Raw genomic sequence first — 15,565 nt, forward strand, 5'->3', positions numbered from 1 at the left:
GAGGGTTTCCCGATTCTGCAGTTGACATCTGCCTTGACATCCCCATCATTGGGCAGAATACTGCCAAGATAGGTGACTGCCGGACATCTTCTAAGGACTGACTTTCGACCACTATTGGTGTGTTCATCTGAGCTTTTCCGACCCGCATCACCTTTGTTTTAAATTGCTGTTTATCCTCAACCCAACTTTACCTGCTTCTTTTTCTAAACTTGTTGTCATGTCTTGCAAGCATTCGCCCGTTTCTGCAAGCAGCGCGATATCGTCGGCAAAGTCCAGATCCGTGAGCCGGCACTGGTTTTCCCAAGAGATACCAAAATTCATCCTGCACATTGCTTTCCTCATAATGAAGTCCACAGCCAAAAGGAACAAGAATGGTGATAGAACACACCCTTGCCGCACACCAGAGTCAATATTGAAGAAATCGGTCATACCACTATTGGTCCTCACACAGCAACTGGCGTTTAGGTAGAGATTTTGGAAGGTGTTGATGTAGCACTGCGGGATACCATAACTATGTACTATGTTCCACAATGACTCTCTATGTACTCTGTCAAACACCTTTTTGAAATCGATAAAGTTTATTGACAGCAGCCGTTGAAATTCAATACTCTGTTCAATGATGTTGCGCAACGTGAAAATTTGCTCGCTGCATGAGTGTCTGCGCCGAAATCCAGCCTGCTCCTCCTGCAGTGTATTATCCACTGCAGCCAGAAGCCTCCTGAGCAAGACAATATAAAACACTTTGCCCGGGACTGATAGGAGCGTATTGCCTCTCCAATTACTACAGTCGGTGACATTCCCCTTTTTTGGTCACTTAATCACTCCCTTCCTCCAATCACTTGGGACACACACTGCTCACCAGCATGCGTTCAACAACCCCGTTAGTTCTTGCACGATACTGTTGCCCCCATACCTTAGTAATTTGGCCGTGATCTGGTCAAGACTGATGGCCTTATTATTCTTCAGCGATCTAATGGCTGTATCAGTTTCTTCAAATTTAATCACACCTAGGTCTACTTCTAGTTCATCAGAAGGATTGGAATTACTAAAATTGTAGGTTGTGACGGGAGCTGGCTGATTTAATATCTCTTTGAAGTGCTCTACCCAGCGTGCATCTTGCTCTTTACTAAGTAAGATCTTCCCATTTTTATCCTTGATAGGAATGTTGGAGTTGCATCTTGCACCCATTAATTCTCGGACAACATGATACTGCGTCCTGGTGTCACATTTCTTAGCTGCTGCTTTTGCTTCAGCACCCTTACATTCCAACCATTCCTTTTTGTCAGCCTGGCAGCTTTTCTTAACTTGATGATCCAGCGATTGATACTTCACAATAGTCTCTGCTATCTCGTTTGGCGATTTTGCCTGGTCTCTATGCTGTTTCACAATTTTATGCTTATCTATCAGTTTCCAGGTTCTGTCTTGTATCCAGTGCTCTCTTTGCGTGCCTCTTCTCTGTCAAATCGTCTCTTCCACGCTCTTAGTCACTGCTTGTTTGAACTGTGTCCACTGGTCTTCGAGTTCAGTTTCACGATGCATTTGTTGGAACTGATTCTTGAGTTCGAGCTTGTACTGTTCGGCCATGGCCTGATCTCTCAGCTTTTCGACTGTGAAGGACTGGAGTGATTGCCTCTCTCTTTTTCTTTTTAAGCGAAGGCGAAGCGATGCCATCAGAAGATGATGGTCCGATCCAATATCGGCTCCACGATACACTCTTGCATCTAACAGAGCTGATCACCAGCATGTGCTGATACAGATATAATCAATTTCGTTGTTAGTGATGCCATCAGGAGACCGCCATATTTTCTTATGAATATTTTTGTGTGCAAAATAGGTGTTTCCAATACACAAGTTATTCATACTACAGAACAGCAGTAGGCGCTCTCCATTATCGCTTGTTTGTGTCGCTGATCCATATGAGCCAATCACGTGTTCCCATCCTTGTCTTTTGCTGTCTATTCGTGCATTCATATCGCCCATAAGTAGCCTCATATTGTGATTGGGGACACCATTGATAGTGTCTTGCAGAAGGTCGTAAAATGCGTCTTTTTCGGTTTCATCAGCATCCTCAGTGCATATACTTGAACCACGGTAGTCTTTGCATGCCTCGACTGGAACCTTGCTGTGATAATGCGTCGCTCACGGGCTTCCATCCAATTAACGCCTGCGTTGCATCCTTGCTGAGTACCAGGCCTACACCATGCACGTTGGTCATCATTTCCAGATTATACAGTGGTCTTTCTATCACTGAGTATCCTGTCACTTCCTAACCACCTCATCTCGCTAACACCTAGAATGTCCATTTGGTAGCTGTACAATTCACAAAGTAACTGTGCTAGCTTTGCACACTGGTATAATGTTCGTACGTTCCAGGTTCCGACTTCCGTCGTGGCTTTGACACTTCGGATCGAGCTCTGCATCAGGCACTGAATTTCCTTTCAGCTTTCATTTAGCGCCATCATAGAGAAAGAGCTGATACCTTCGTGCCAAATTAGGTGTTTATTTTGTTTGGTTGCACTTGTTGTTTCTGTAGCGATTGATAGGTTTTACGGGATTGGGTTGCTAGCCCAATGCCCAACCTTCCTCCTTTTTCATCCGGGCTTAGGAATGGCAATGATAAGAAGAGATTATACAAATAAAGCACAAGATTTGTAAACCAGCACTTTATTTCCCTTTTCCCTCTCCCTCATTTGCACTCCTCCTCTGAAAGGGGACTGTAGTGTAGACACAGCCTAAGAGTGATGAAACACAGGAATGGGTACCCTAGGCGAGGTGGTACAAATCTCCATCCTTAGAGGTTTTCAGGCCAGGCTTGACAAAGCCCTGGCTCGAACGATTTAGTTGGGGTTGGTCCTGCTTGGAGCAGGGTGCTGGACTAGATGACCTATTGAGGTCTCTTCCAATCCTGATTTTCTTTGATTTTATGAAACCATGATTTGAAGACTTCAGTAACTTGGTCAAAGCTTAGGGGTCAACAACTGGAGTGAGCAGGTAAGGTTCTGTGATCTGCAAAGCACAGGAGGTTACAATAGATTATCACAATTGTCCCTTCTGACTTTCAAGTCTGAGCGTAGGGTGCCTATCTAGATCAAAGCCAAGAATTTCGTGCTAAGGATAATCCTGCCAAGATGGCATTCAGGGATATGGGCCTCTGCACATCTACATTCTTAATAGAAGAGTTGTCTATCTTTCACATCTGTTCTTTAAGGAGTTTACAATCATTGTTAAGTGACCCAACACATATTGGGTTATCAACACAAACATAAATGCCATTTACTTATCTTTTGACTCTAGATTTAAAATGAAATTCTTTTCATTAGGAAGATTAGTAGTAGGAAAGAGATTCTTAGAAGATTTCCTATATCATTTGTTTAGAAGTCTGGAAAAAGAGGTAGGGGAAAATAGGATTTAGAAGACAGAAAACAGGAGGAGTTTTTGCATTTATTTTCCAGCAAAGTTTTTAAAAAGCTTAAATCTTCCAAGTCCCTAGATAGCTCAGGAAACTGGCAATAGAATTTAAAGGTTCTGTATCCTATGTCACTTGTTGAAAATGTAATTCACAGAGACAAAAACTAAAAGTTATCAGCCAATGACTATTCAGTGGCCTATCTGAAATGAATCCAGCAGTCTCAGTCCACCTTCTACCACACAATTGTCTACGTGACAAAAACTACTGTTACAAATAACTCTTTGCTAAGTCTCCACTGCGGAGACAAGAACTAAATTGACTTAGAGGCTGAATCACCCTTGAGCTTTCCCTGTCATCTTTATGCTGCAGTTTACCAGTGTAAAAAAAACATAATAAAAATTGTTTTTACTTACTTGGATCAGATTTTGAAAATGTGTCTCTGTCCAAAAGGTTTCTGTTAAAGAAAGACAGGTAAGTGACACTGCTATGAAAACAGAGAAAAAATTAAGAAAATTATATTTTTCTGCATACATGAAAGCTTCAACAATGAATACATGATTAAAACAGTTGATTTAACATACGGAGACATAATTGGCTCTCCACCATCTCTTATCCATATCAGATTTACTCAGAGTTGGTATTCTGCCAGTCTTAAAACTTCACACTTTTCAGTTTGTCACAAAATTCAAATGCATTGGGAGCTGTTGGTTGTAAGCTCAACTATTACAAAATGGGAAAGAGGCAGAACATCCAGGATCATTTAAAAATATATTTTAAAAATTTAAATGTCTCACAGGAATTGAAATAAATTCACAAAATTACTGTGACAGCTTAAATTATTTCAAAATTCTGCTAAAAGTAGAGCTCACGAGTTTTAGTTTCTCTGAAACTTGGCAGACTTCTACCTAAACCAAGCTGCTAGACTCAACTTAATCTTTCAGGCTGAAACAATCTTTTGGCACTGATCCCTCTAGTAAAATGTTCTATTTCCAAGCTCCTTATTTGATTGCACTTAGGGTATTTTTCCTACAAATGTGCTCACTAACATTAGTGACTACAGTAATCATTAATGCCAACTATGAAACTTTTAGTTACAGAGGAGCACTTTGAAAAGCAGTCAAGTAGCACTTTAAAGACTAGCCAAATGGTTTATTAGGTGAGCTTTCATGGGACAGACCCACTTCTTCAGACCATGGTTCTGGTCTGGCTATGGCCTGAAGAAGTGGGTCTGTCCCACGAAAGCTCACCTAGTAAACCATTTTGCTAGTCTTTAAAGTGGTACTTGACTGCTTTTTGTTTTGATAGTGTATAGACTAGCACGGCTTCCTCTCTGTTACTAGTAGCACTTTGGTGCACAGTGCTTTTCTTATACCCCATGCCCAGCTGTAAAGAGCAGTGCAGAAATAGCCCTGGTAAAGAGGAATTAGTCTGGAAGTTTTAACACAGCCCTGTTTGTTCCCAGCAGGAGGAAATAAACTGTGACCAACAGCCATGTGCTTTACTACCTGGGCTAAAAGCCAGCTGGCTCTCAGCCAAGGCTGTAGAGCAGAGACTTCACTTTCCCATGTCTCAGAGCCTCTGAGGTTACACCTCCTTCAGGTTAAATAACTTCATAGTTCTTCCAGCATTGTATTTTGGATGAAATAAGTAAAATTAAGATTGGTTTTGTTTTTTAATTTTTGAGTAACAATGATCTTTCATGGCTCTCATCTTAAATTCCCTATAACATTTGACCAAATGCCATTACAAAGCCTTTCTTAATCCATTCCATTAGGGTTAAAATGAATACTACCACAAACTGACTGTAATTTCAGACAGTTACCATGATCCACGCTGGATCAGATGAGTGGCCCATCAAAGTCAACAGGCCTATATTTGACAGTGTCCAATATCAGAGGCTTCAGAAAAAGTTACAAGAAGCTCTAAATTTCCTCCATTCTCCAATAATTATGTCAAGACATGCTATACGAAAACAGAGTTAAGATTGGGACTACACAAAGTAGAGTACTTTACAGGTATTTTAATTATTTCAAAAATCAAGTGCTAACCAAAAAAAAAAAAAAAAGAAAAGAGAGAGTTAAATATAAAAGCAATCCAAACATGTTCGTGTGTGAAAATACTCCATATGGACATCAAAACAACCTTAGCTTTCTATTGTAGCAGCTATATGCAATAGGTCTCAAATTATGGCATTTTAGGTTTGGGGTCACCAACTAAACAAGCATGACTTAAACTGATCTTTCAAACTGCTAGAGGGCAAAGTTAAGGTCATCTGTTTCTGCAACATTCACTATTTTCTACATCTTTATCACATCTCCTCTTTTTATCTCAGTTGTCTAAAATCATCTCTGAACCTCCCATTTCTAGCACATATATGTATTTTTTAAGAAATGAAATGAACAGAACTATTCCCAAATCTGAAGAAGTGGGTCTGCCCCACGAAAGCTCATCACCTAATAAATTATTTTGTAAGTCTTTGAAGTATTACATGACTGCTTTTTTGTTTTGTGAAGATACAGACTAACACAGCTACCTCTGTGAGGGTATTCTGGGTGAGGCTATGACTGATTTAATAAACTAAAAAAAAAAATCTTATTTCCATACCATTCTCTACTCCATTAATTACACAAACATTCACTTGACTGCTGTTGCACAGTGTGCAAAGCTCTTAAACTGTCCACAAAAATGCAAGTCTTTTTGCGAGTGAAGAGTGTTTTTAGAACCAGTAAACAATCATAAAATGTAATGCAAGAAAGGACTGTAGTGATCAAATAGTCTGACCAGCTGCAGAAAACAGAGGTCACAGAACGTCCCAAAACCAATTCCTGTTCAAACTAAAGAATCTGTCTTGAGAAAAAAAAAAAATCCTATCTTGATTTAAAAATGCCAGTGATGAAAAATGCTGCCCTCCTCTACTCTTCCCTGCCCCCAATCTTTGGGTCACCTGCCAATTTATGTTTTGGTTTTTTTTTTTTTCCTTCCAAGTCATTGCGTGACAGGGAGCAGTCACAAAAGCCCCCTTGGGATGTTCCCCCGAGTGTACTGCTGATCACGCCACTGACACCCACCTTCTTGCTCTCTGGGATTCCCCCCACCACCCTGACCCGCTCAGCCAGATCCTCTGATCTCTCCAGCCAAAGCACAAAGTTGGCATAACCGCTCTTCTGCAGAGGAATGCACACACTGTTTATTCACAGCTCTGGGTGGATGCAGATCTAGAGTACACAATCCAGGGAATCAACCCCCAAAAGGGATCAAAACCACAAATAAATTTCGTCTCTCTCTGTGCAAACGATTTGCAGGTGGAGAGCTCATTATCAATTAAAAGGAGATATGCACAGTGGTAGCTTTCCCCAAGTAATAATTAACACAGGGCTTGATTAAAAGCAAGACTTTTTATTGGGCAAAACAAAAGAATTTAAGTCAGGGGTGTGCAAAGTGGGGGGCAGGCCCCTTTGGGAGAGGAGAGCAATTTCCTTGGGAGGGGGGAGGGCACAGCACAATCAGCTGCTGGATCTCAGACTCCCCCATCTCATCGAAAATGTTGAAATATATTACTGTTCTTATGTATGCGTATTCACATTTATATACCAATTAATAAAGTTTTCATATTCTACATATTTTCTTACATGTGCCAAAAGAGTTTTTTTGTTTTTATATATGAACATAACCAAAATTTCCATCAGTTTGGGTTGCATTAAACAGGTTGGAGGGATGAAAAGCGGGGCCCAACGTAAAAAGTATATTCACCCCTGATTTAAGTGATTATATATAAGGACCAGCAGATCAAAATGATTTATCAAAGAGAAAATGCACAGCTAATTCTGTTCTTGGGAGTTTTAACCCTAAACAGCTGCCTTTATGTCAAGTAAAATCTTCAGGTCAGTAATGCTCTTATCCTGGCCAGGGTATCCATTAAAGTCCTCTGCATTTCTCAGGGTGCATCAGGCAATTTCCAAGGCAGGCTGAAGACAAAAAAATGAAGGAACCTTAGGGTCCTTTTTATAGCTTTCCCTTCTAGAGGGTATTCCACTGTTCTCTATGTGTAAGAGCAGGTGCAAACTCAAAGCCTACAGAGGGCCGTATGAAGGAAAATTGATAGCTTTCAGAGCCACCAAAGAAAATGTAGTTCCACAGGAAAGAGATAATGATTTATTACTGTAGATTATGTGTTAGGTATACATTATCACATTTTTCAGGTCTTGTTTGAATACAATAAATTCTCAATTAAAATTGTTGTAACACTTAATAAAAACATAAAACAATATGTTAACGGTTCATAAACTTTAATGGGTAAAATGGTTATTTGCCCCAGCTGCCAGCCCCAGAGCTGCCAGGGCTCCTCCAGCCCCTGCCAGGTTCCTGGGGCTGGAGCTAACAGCAGAAATACATGTAGCTGCAGGCTGCAAAAAATCAAACCGCTTCTTTGACGTGCTTGGTGTAAGAGTGTACTCCAAGATAGACAGGGTCACGCAAGCAAGTCACCTGACCAAGTCCTTTTTAGGCAATCAGCTATTGCCTGTCTGCTGGATTCCATGTTTTACAGCCAAGACCCTCAGATGCAGATTGCCACCCATTAAATATTCTTTATTGGCTAATCACTGCTATCTCCTCAACCATTATAATACATGTCATTATGTGCCACAAATGCTCCACTGCAATGTACATTGGACAAACTAGGCAAACCCTTCACCAAAGAATAAATGGACACAGAGCAGACATTAGGAATCTCAATGCTCACATAAGCCTGTCGTGAGCATTTCAATGGAGTGGGCCATTTTGTTAAAGACCTAAAAATATGCATCCCACAACAAAGAGACTTTAAAAGCAGATTACATCAAGAGATTTGTGAACTGGGGTTCCTACTCAAATTCAACACATACTCAACTTCAACACATTAACAGCAATTATTGCACGCATTACAAGGACTGTTTCCCTTCCTTTGATGTTCATAATTATCTCAGGCAAGACACTTAACATCCCCCAGCCCTCAACGCCCCCTCCTTCAGTTCTATGTATTTGATTTGTCAGTTTTTATTACATTTTTTTTTGGACCTCTGTGTTATATAACTGGGTCTGGACTGGAAATTCTATAGATCTGAAGAAGTGGGTCTGTCCCAAGAAAGCACATCTCCTAATAAATAATTTTCTTAGTCTTTAAAATGCTACATGACCGCTACTTTGTTTTATCCCCTCACAAGTCATACTCTCACAATAGGTTGGCCAGACTTCCTGCTGAGGTTTTCACAGAGATAAACATTTGGAACACAAATATATATACAATATTTATAACTTCAATTACAAAAATGATACGTGCACAAAAGAAAAGTCTTTTTTTGTTTTGCAGGTTAAGTAGTAGGCGTCCTTCAGTCTGCATAGACTATGGATCGCGCCCTTTATAGTTTCAATTGAGGACTTCATTTACAGCGTCTACTGTGACTATGAAGACCCACACGAGAGTGACAGTCCTTGCTGCATCTCTTGCAGATGTGGTGGGTGTCTGGCAAGTCCTTAGTGTGCTTTCTGTGCGCTCGCTTCTCCTCTGCTAGCTGTCTGATCCTCATCTCACCCTTCTGAAGGCCCTTGTGTAACCCCTGCCTCCATCTGCTGCAGTCGTCTGCTAGTTCTTCCCAGTTGTCCAGCTCAATGTCTACCTCTCCGAGGTCCCTCTTGCAGACATCTTTGTAGTGCAACTGGGGGCGTCCGGGAGGTCTTTTGCCAGAGGCTAACTCACCATACAGGATGTCTTTTGGAATCCTTCCATCATTCATCCTGTGGACGTGGCCAAGCCAGCGGAGCCGACGCTGCCTGAGGGGGGCGTGCATAGTTGGGATTCCTGCTTGCTCGAGAATGGCGGTGTTGGTCACTCTGTCCTTCCATGAGATTCCAAGGATGCGCCTGAGGCAGCGCAAGTGGAAGACGTTCAGCCTCTTCTCCTGGCGGGCATACAGGGTCCAAGTCTCGCTGCCACAAAGGAGGGTGCTGAGGATGCAGGCTCTGTAGACTTGCATTTTGGTGTGAGTGTACAGCTTGTTGTTATTCCACACTCTCTTGCTGAGTCTGGACAGAGTTGTGGCCGCTTTTCCGATCCTCCTATTTAGCTCGGTGTCCAACGACAGGGTGTCAGTGATGGTGGACCCGAGGTAAACGAACTCGTGGACGACCTCTAACGTATAGTTGTCAATGCTGATTGATGGGGATTCAGCAACATCCTGACCGAGTACGTTTGTCTTCTTTAGGCTGATGGTAAGCCCAAACTCCTTGCACGCTTTGGAGAACTGATCCAGCAGTTTTTGAAGCTGGTCTTCTGTGTGAGACACTACAGCAGCAGCATCCACGAACAGCATGTCTCTGATGAGCACTTCCCGCACCTTAGACTTAGCTTTCAGCCTTGCAAGATTAAAGAGTTTCCCATCAGATCTTGTGTGCAGCAAGATGCCCTCTGTTGAAGATCCAAAGGCATGCTTCAGGAGGAGTGCAAAGATGATCCCGAACAATGTCGGGGCAAGCACGCATCCTTGTTTGACGCCACTCCTGATTCTGAAAGCATCCGATTATGCGCCATCATATTGGATGGTTCCTCTCATGTTTTCGTGGAATGACTGGATCATCTTGAGTAACTGTGGAGGACAGCCTATCTTGTGGAGCAGTTTGAACAGACCATCCCTGCTGACCAAGTCAAAGGCCTTGGTCAAGTGAATGAAAGCTATGTAGAGTGGCTTCCTCTGCTGCCTGCACTTCTCCTGCAGCTGCCTTAGAGAGAAGACCATGTCAACGGTAGACCTCTCTGCAGGGAATCCTCACTGCGATTCGGGGTACACCCTCTCAGCAATCTTCTGGAGTCTGCCAAGGATGACACGAGCAAACAGTTTACCAGTGACGCTTAGGAGGGAGCTTCCACGGTAGTTGTTGCAGTCGCTTCTGTCTCCTTTGTTCTTATACAACATTACAATGTTAGCGTCACGCATATCCTGTGGAACCTCACCCTTGTTCCAGCACAGGCACAGTAGCTCATGTAGGGGTTCCAGGAGTGTGTCCGCGGCACACTTGATTACCTCTGGTGGTATATCATCCTGGCCAGGGGCCTTTCCTGCTGCAATGCTTTCGATAGCTCTCTTCAGTTCATCCACAGTCGATTCCTGATCCAGTTCGTCCATTACTGGTAGGAGCTCGACAGCATCGAGGGCCGTGTCAACCACAACGTTCTCACGTGAGTACAGCTCAGAGTAGTGCTCAACCCAGTGCTCCATCTGTTTGGCTTTGTCAGCGATGACTTCACCAGATTTGGATTTCAGAGGTGCCATCTTGTTCTGGGTGGGTCCTAATGCCTTCTTCATACCCTCGTACATTCCTCTGAGATTACCAAAGTCGGCACAGGTCTGGATGCTGCTGCATAGCTGGAGCCAGTGGTTGTTGGCACAGCACCTGGCTGTCTGCTGTACTGTTCTTCTGGCCTCTCCAAGTGCTTGCTGGGTACTCTCGCTCGGTGAGCGTTTGTACTCCAGGAGTGCAGCGCGCTTCTTTTCAATGACTGGAATCATCTCATCGGAGTTAGCTTCGAACCAGTCATTCGTGTTTCTAGCTCTTCTTCCAAACACCAACAAGGCCGTGTTGTAAACTGTATCCCTCAGATGTTGCCATTTGGATGTCACATTGGCGCCCCCAGGGCCGCTGCGCAGATTTTCCTGGAGGGTCTCTCTGAACTTTTCAGCTTTCTCCAAGTTTGCCGTCCTTCTGGCATCAATGCGGGGCCTTCCAGCAGGTTTAGAGCAGTACAGCTTCTTGGGTCTCAGCTTGAGCTTGGAGCAAAGTAGCAAGTGATCTGTATCATAGTCAGCACTATGATAGCTGTGTGTCAGAAGGACGTTTTTGAGGTTATTACGCCTAGTGATGACCTCGTCTAGTTGATACCAGTGCTTCGAGCTTGGGTGTCTCCACGACACTCTGTGCTGTGGCTTCATTTGGAAGAATGTGTTTGTGATGCACAGATTGTGGTACATGCACAGTTCAAGGAGACACTGTCCACTGTCATTCATTTTTCCCACACCGAAGTGTCCCAAGCAGGAAGGCTACGAGGCCCAATCAGCTCCAACTCTTGCACTGAAGTCACCCAAGATGTACAGTTGTCCACGAGCAAGTATCTGCGCTACAGCAGCACTAAGCATGTCACAGAACTTGTCTTTTACTTCTGGTGTGGCATACAGGGTTGGAGCATAAGCGCTGATCAGGTGGATGGGACTGGCGCAAGTTTGAAGCGTGATCCGAAGAAGTCTTTCTGATCCGTCCATGACTCCATAATAAGTGCTCAGGCTCACGCCTGGAGAGGTACTCCGGCATCGCTGAACAGCGTTGCGTCAACACAGGAGGCAACAGATACCGGTTATAAGCTCTTGCTCGACTGGCGTAGAGAACGAGCGCCGGGGGTTGCCTTCGATGGTGGGAGAGATCCTCACATCTCACTGGACAGTCACCGCCCACCTCAAGCTGGGCAGCCCCCAGCCAATAGGGTACTGTCCCGCCACAGTTCACCTGCCTCTCTGGGTGCGTGAGGCTTAAGCTTCCTGAACCTGACAAGTGACTGAAATTTGGGCACCAGGCAAACCAGTAAGAAAATCAACAAGAAATGAGAAATATCAACAATTTAAGCTTGCTTGCTGGAATGTGCGGACCATGCTGACCGGCTTGACTGAAGATCTTCAGGCCATCAGTGACACCCGAAACACCGCTGTCATCAACGAGGAACTGAAGAGGCTCCGAGTTGATATGGCTGCACTGCAAGAGACGCGACTCGCAGATTCGGGATCTCTAAAGGAAAAGGACTACACCTTTTTCTGGCAGGGTAAAGCCCAAGAAGAACCCAGAGAACATGGTGTTGGCTTTGCTGTCAGAAACACCCTTCTACAAATGGTGGAATTGCAGGTTAAGTAGTATCACTTTTATAGCACTGTGATGAAAATCCTTCAAGAGAAGTAGAGAACTATTCACAGGACAAGCTGCACCTCCCTGGTCTGGCAGGGTTGGGACCTAAGGGGTCCCAAAAAAAAGAATTTGCTGGACCAGCGACGGTCTGCTACCAGACAGCTCCCTAGGGCTGCCACAGTGCTCCTGCTCTCTCCAGGCTGGGCCCACGCGCTCTGGCTGTGCTGCTGGACAATGGCCCGTGGATCACACAGCTTAAAATTCACTCACAAAGTGAGAGCCCTCATCTTCTGCACAGTCTCAGATGTCTAACACTAACATGCAGCTGAATATGGTGGTACCATATTCCTTATTAATTTTCAAACTAGATACTGTAGCGAGAAAAGAGTCTTAAAGACTGATCAATAGGGGAAAAATCCTATCCTTGCGTTTTGACAGGGCCTTACTGAGCATGACCCAGTAAATTATTTTTGAGGACCTCTTTGTTATTTGGGTAGAATGAGATTCAGTCCTTAAGTTCTATGACCAGTATTACACAAAAAATTAGACCAGACCACAATGGTCCTTTCTGATATTTGGATCTATGAAAGAAGAGAATTGGAGTTGTGATATCCTCCTAGATTTCTCAACAGCTGTGTCCTCTTAATTCTCCAGACCATGATTTCTCTTACACTGTGCCGCTGATGGGGGGGAAAAAATGCTTCTCCAGGCCCTGCTCACACAGCCATTAGCATATAAGCAGTTATATGAATGCTCTCCTAGCCACTCATGCATAGACGGGAAACACCTGAATATTTCCGAATCTAAACCCTGCACTCCAGAAGCGTGTCTTGTATTGCCCAGTGTGTTCATTGTGCAGTACAAACTAATTAATTAGTTCATTATCCCAACAAAGGTTGAATATCTAACAGCCTTTGTGTAACTGAATAGAGGATTCCCCAAACACTTCAATCACAACATACTGGTTCAAATAAAATAACAGAACTAGATTATGTAAAGAGGTTACACTTGCACTTGATCAACAGCTTTTGTGGTTGACAAGTGCATAAAAAAAGCCACAATACACGGGGGACGGGGGAGTTTTTTCCATGACAAATGTGAACGCCGCTCTGTGGAGAGCTACCTCTTGTGGTTGTCTCACTACCTCTTCTAGCACAAGAAAAAAGGAGTAAATCAACAGATGTGTCCTGCTGCTTTGGGGCTTCCAAACCTGTAATTTCAAAGCAAACTGCACACTTTTCAGAGATTTAAAACAGTTTAAACCGGGACGGGAACTTTGAGTCACTATAGCGGCTCGTCTGCATACTTGGCTTAATCTAATTCTTGACCTCCCCCCACCACTCCACTCTCTGATTTGCTCACCTTGATTATCTTTTTCTGATTTGTCCTCCTTGCTTACTGTTTTTGGTTCTCTGTGCCTTAAATATTGAGTCTGTTCTGGTCTGGCTATGGTCTGAAGAAGTGGGTCTGGCCCGCGAAAGCTCACCTAATAAACTATTTCGCTAGTCTTTAAAGTGCTACTTGACTGCTTTCTGTATATTCCAGTTACCATCCTAATAAAGGTGGATACAAATCACAAGCAAAAAGAGAATTCTCATTGATAAAGCAACATTTTCTAACATACCAAAAACATACATCAAAAAACTGAAATTAAGCTATGTAATTGCATAAGTAAAATGTAGCCTCCCAGATACCAAAAAGATACCAGATGTCATATAAAAGTTCTATTTAGCTGTAAATCAAAATGTTTTAATGGTGTAGCCAACCAGGCTCGGGTTCCCCAGAGACGAGGCTGCACCCAGAAGGAGAATGCTATATTTGGTTTATTGAAAGCACGTGACACCCGCGACGGGAGCCCCGGAGACGTTGTTGTCACCCATGGGGGGGAAACCCGACGTGCCGGAGCTTCGCTCGGGGAGAGGCTCTGTAACAGGCCTCCTAACACTAGCTGATAAAGCTGAGCTCATTAACATAAGATTGCCTAAAATTGCCTATGCATTTCTTATCACTATCTCTTGTGGCCTACTGCCAGCGTAGCCTTGAAATCTTGGCAAGCGCGGCTTGTTCTGCAGCTGTTCCCATGGCAGTTAGTTTTGCAGCTTTCACCTTGCACAGAGTGGTCTGTTTAGATTCTCCTGAGGATTCACAGAGGGGTCGATATGCTCTCATGAGACCGTTACAAACTCTTCTCGCATCCTACAAATGGTTACCTCAACTGAAAAGAAAAAAAAAAGCCAAATAGAAATGGAAACTTTGCTTAAAAAAAATATATATATATTGAAATGCAGCAAAGATGTCCAAAAAAGTGTGGGGCAGACCAAGCAAAGAGGGCATGAAGAAACATTCAGGGAGTCATGTCGAGACCTGGGTCAGCACCCACAGGAGTAGGGAGAGCACCCCCTCTCAACCCCACATCTGGCCCCAGGTCTGACCTTGGCCCCAATCTCTGCACTGCTCTGCTTCCACTCTCACCAGAAGCTCCAGCCTGGGCTCTGTTCCCTGCCCACAGCTTGGTGCAACTCTGTTCCTAGATTTGCCCACAGTCCTTACCACTCAATGGCCTTGCTCCTGGCCTCAGCTCAGGTGCGAGGGAAAAGGGCTAGAAGTAAGAGGAGGCGGGGTTTGCAACCCTCAAAAGTTTGGGCGCCATTGAAATAGAGGTTTTCCACTTGGTGATTTGAATCACAATTTAAAAATTTTACTGCCATACAAAGCACCTATGACAGAATACTAGAACTGGAAGAAACCTCAAGAGGTCATCAAGTCCAAAGCCCTGCACTTATGGCAGGGTCAAATGCCATCTAGACGATCCCTGACTGGTGATGTCTAACCTGCTCTTAGAGATCTCTAATGATGGAGATTCTACAGCCTTTCTAAGCAATTTATTCCAGTGCTTAACCATCCTGACAGCTACAAGGCTCTACTTAATGTCAAACCTAAATTTCCCTTGCTGCAATTCAAGCCAATTGCTTCTTGTCCTATCAGAAATTAAGGAGAATAATTTTTCTCCCTCATTCTTGTAACAACCTTTATGGTATTTGAAAGCCATTATGTCTCCTTTTGGTCTTCTCTTTTCCAGATTAAACAAACCCAGTTCTTCCAATCTTCCCTCACAAGTCATATTTTCTAGACCTTTAAAATCATTTTTGTTGCTGTTCTCTGGATTTCCTCCAATTTGTCCATATCTTTCCTGAAATATGGTGTCCAAAACTGAAAACGCAATGAGGGGTCCTGTAG

The 15,565-nt window shown here is 43.5% G+C and overlaps 1 protein-coding gene across 3 annotated transcripts in view; it reads right to left on the bottom strand.

Moving 5' to 3' along the window:
• CPNE8 (copine 8) overlaps nt 1-15,565 on the bottom strand; it is a 201,278-nt gene that overhangs the window by 168,551 nt on the left and 17,162 nt on the right. For all 3 annotated transcript variants that reach the window (XM_075016154.1, XM_075016147.1, XM_075016163.1), the window contains exon 2: nt 3,823-3,863. In XM_075016154.1, coding sequence (XP_074872255.1) covers nt 3,823-3,863 — 41 coding nt within the window. The remainder of the gene's footprint in view (nt 1-3,822; nt 3,864-15,565) is intronic.

Source organism: Carettochelys insculpta, chromosome 1 (assembly GCF_033958435.1).
Source record: "Carettochelys insculpta isolate YL-2023 chromosome 1, ASM3395843v1, whole genome shotgun sequence".
In the NCBI taxonomy this organism is placed as follows: domain Eukaryota; kingdom Metazoa; phylum Chordata; order Testudines; family Carettochelyidae; genus Carettochelys; species Carettochelys insculpta.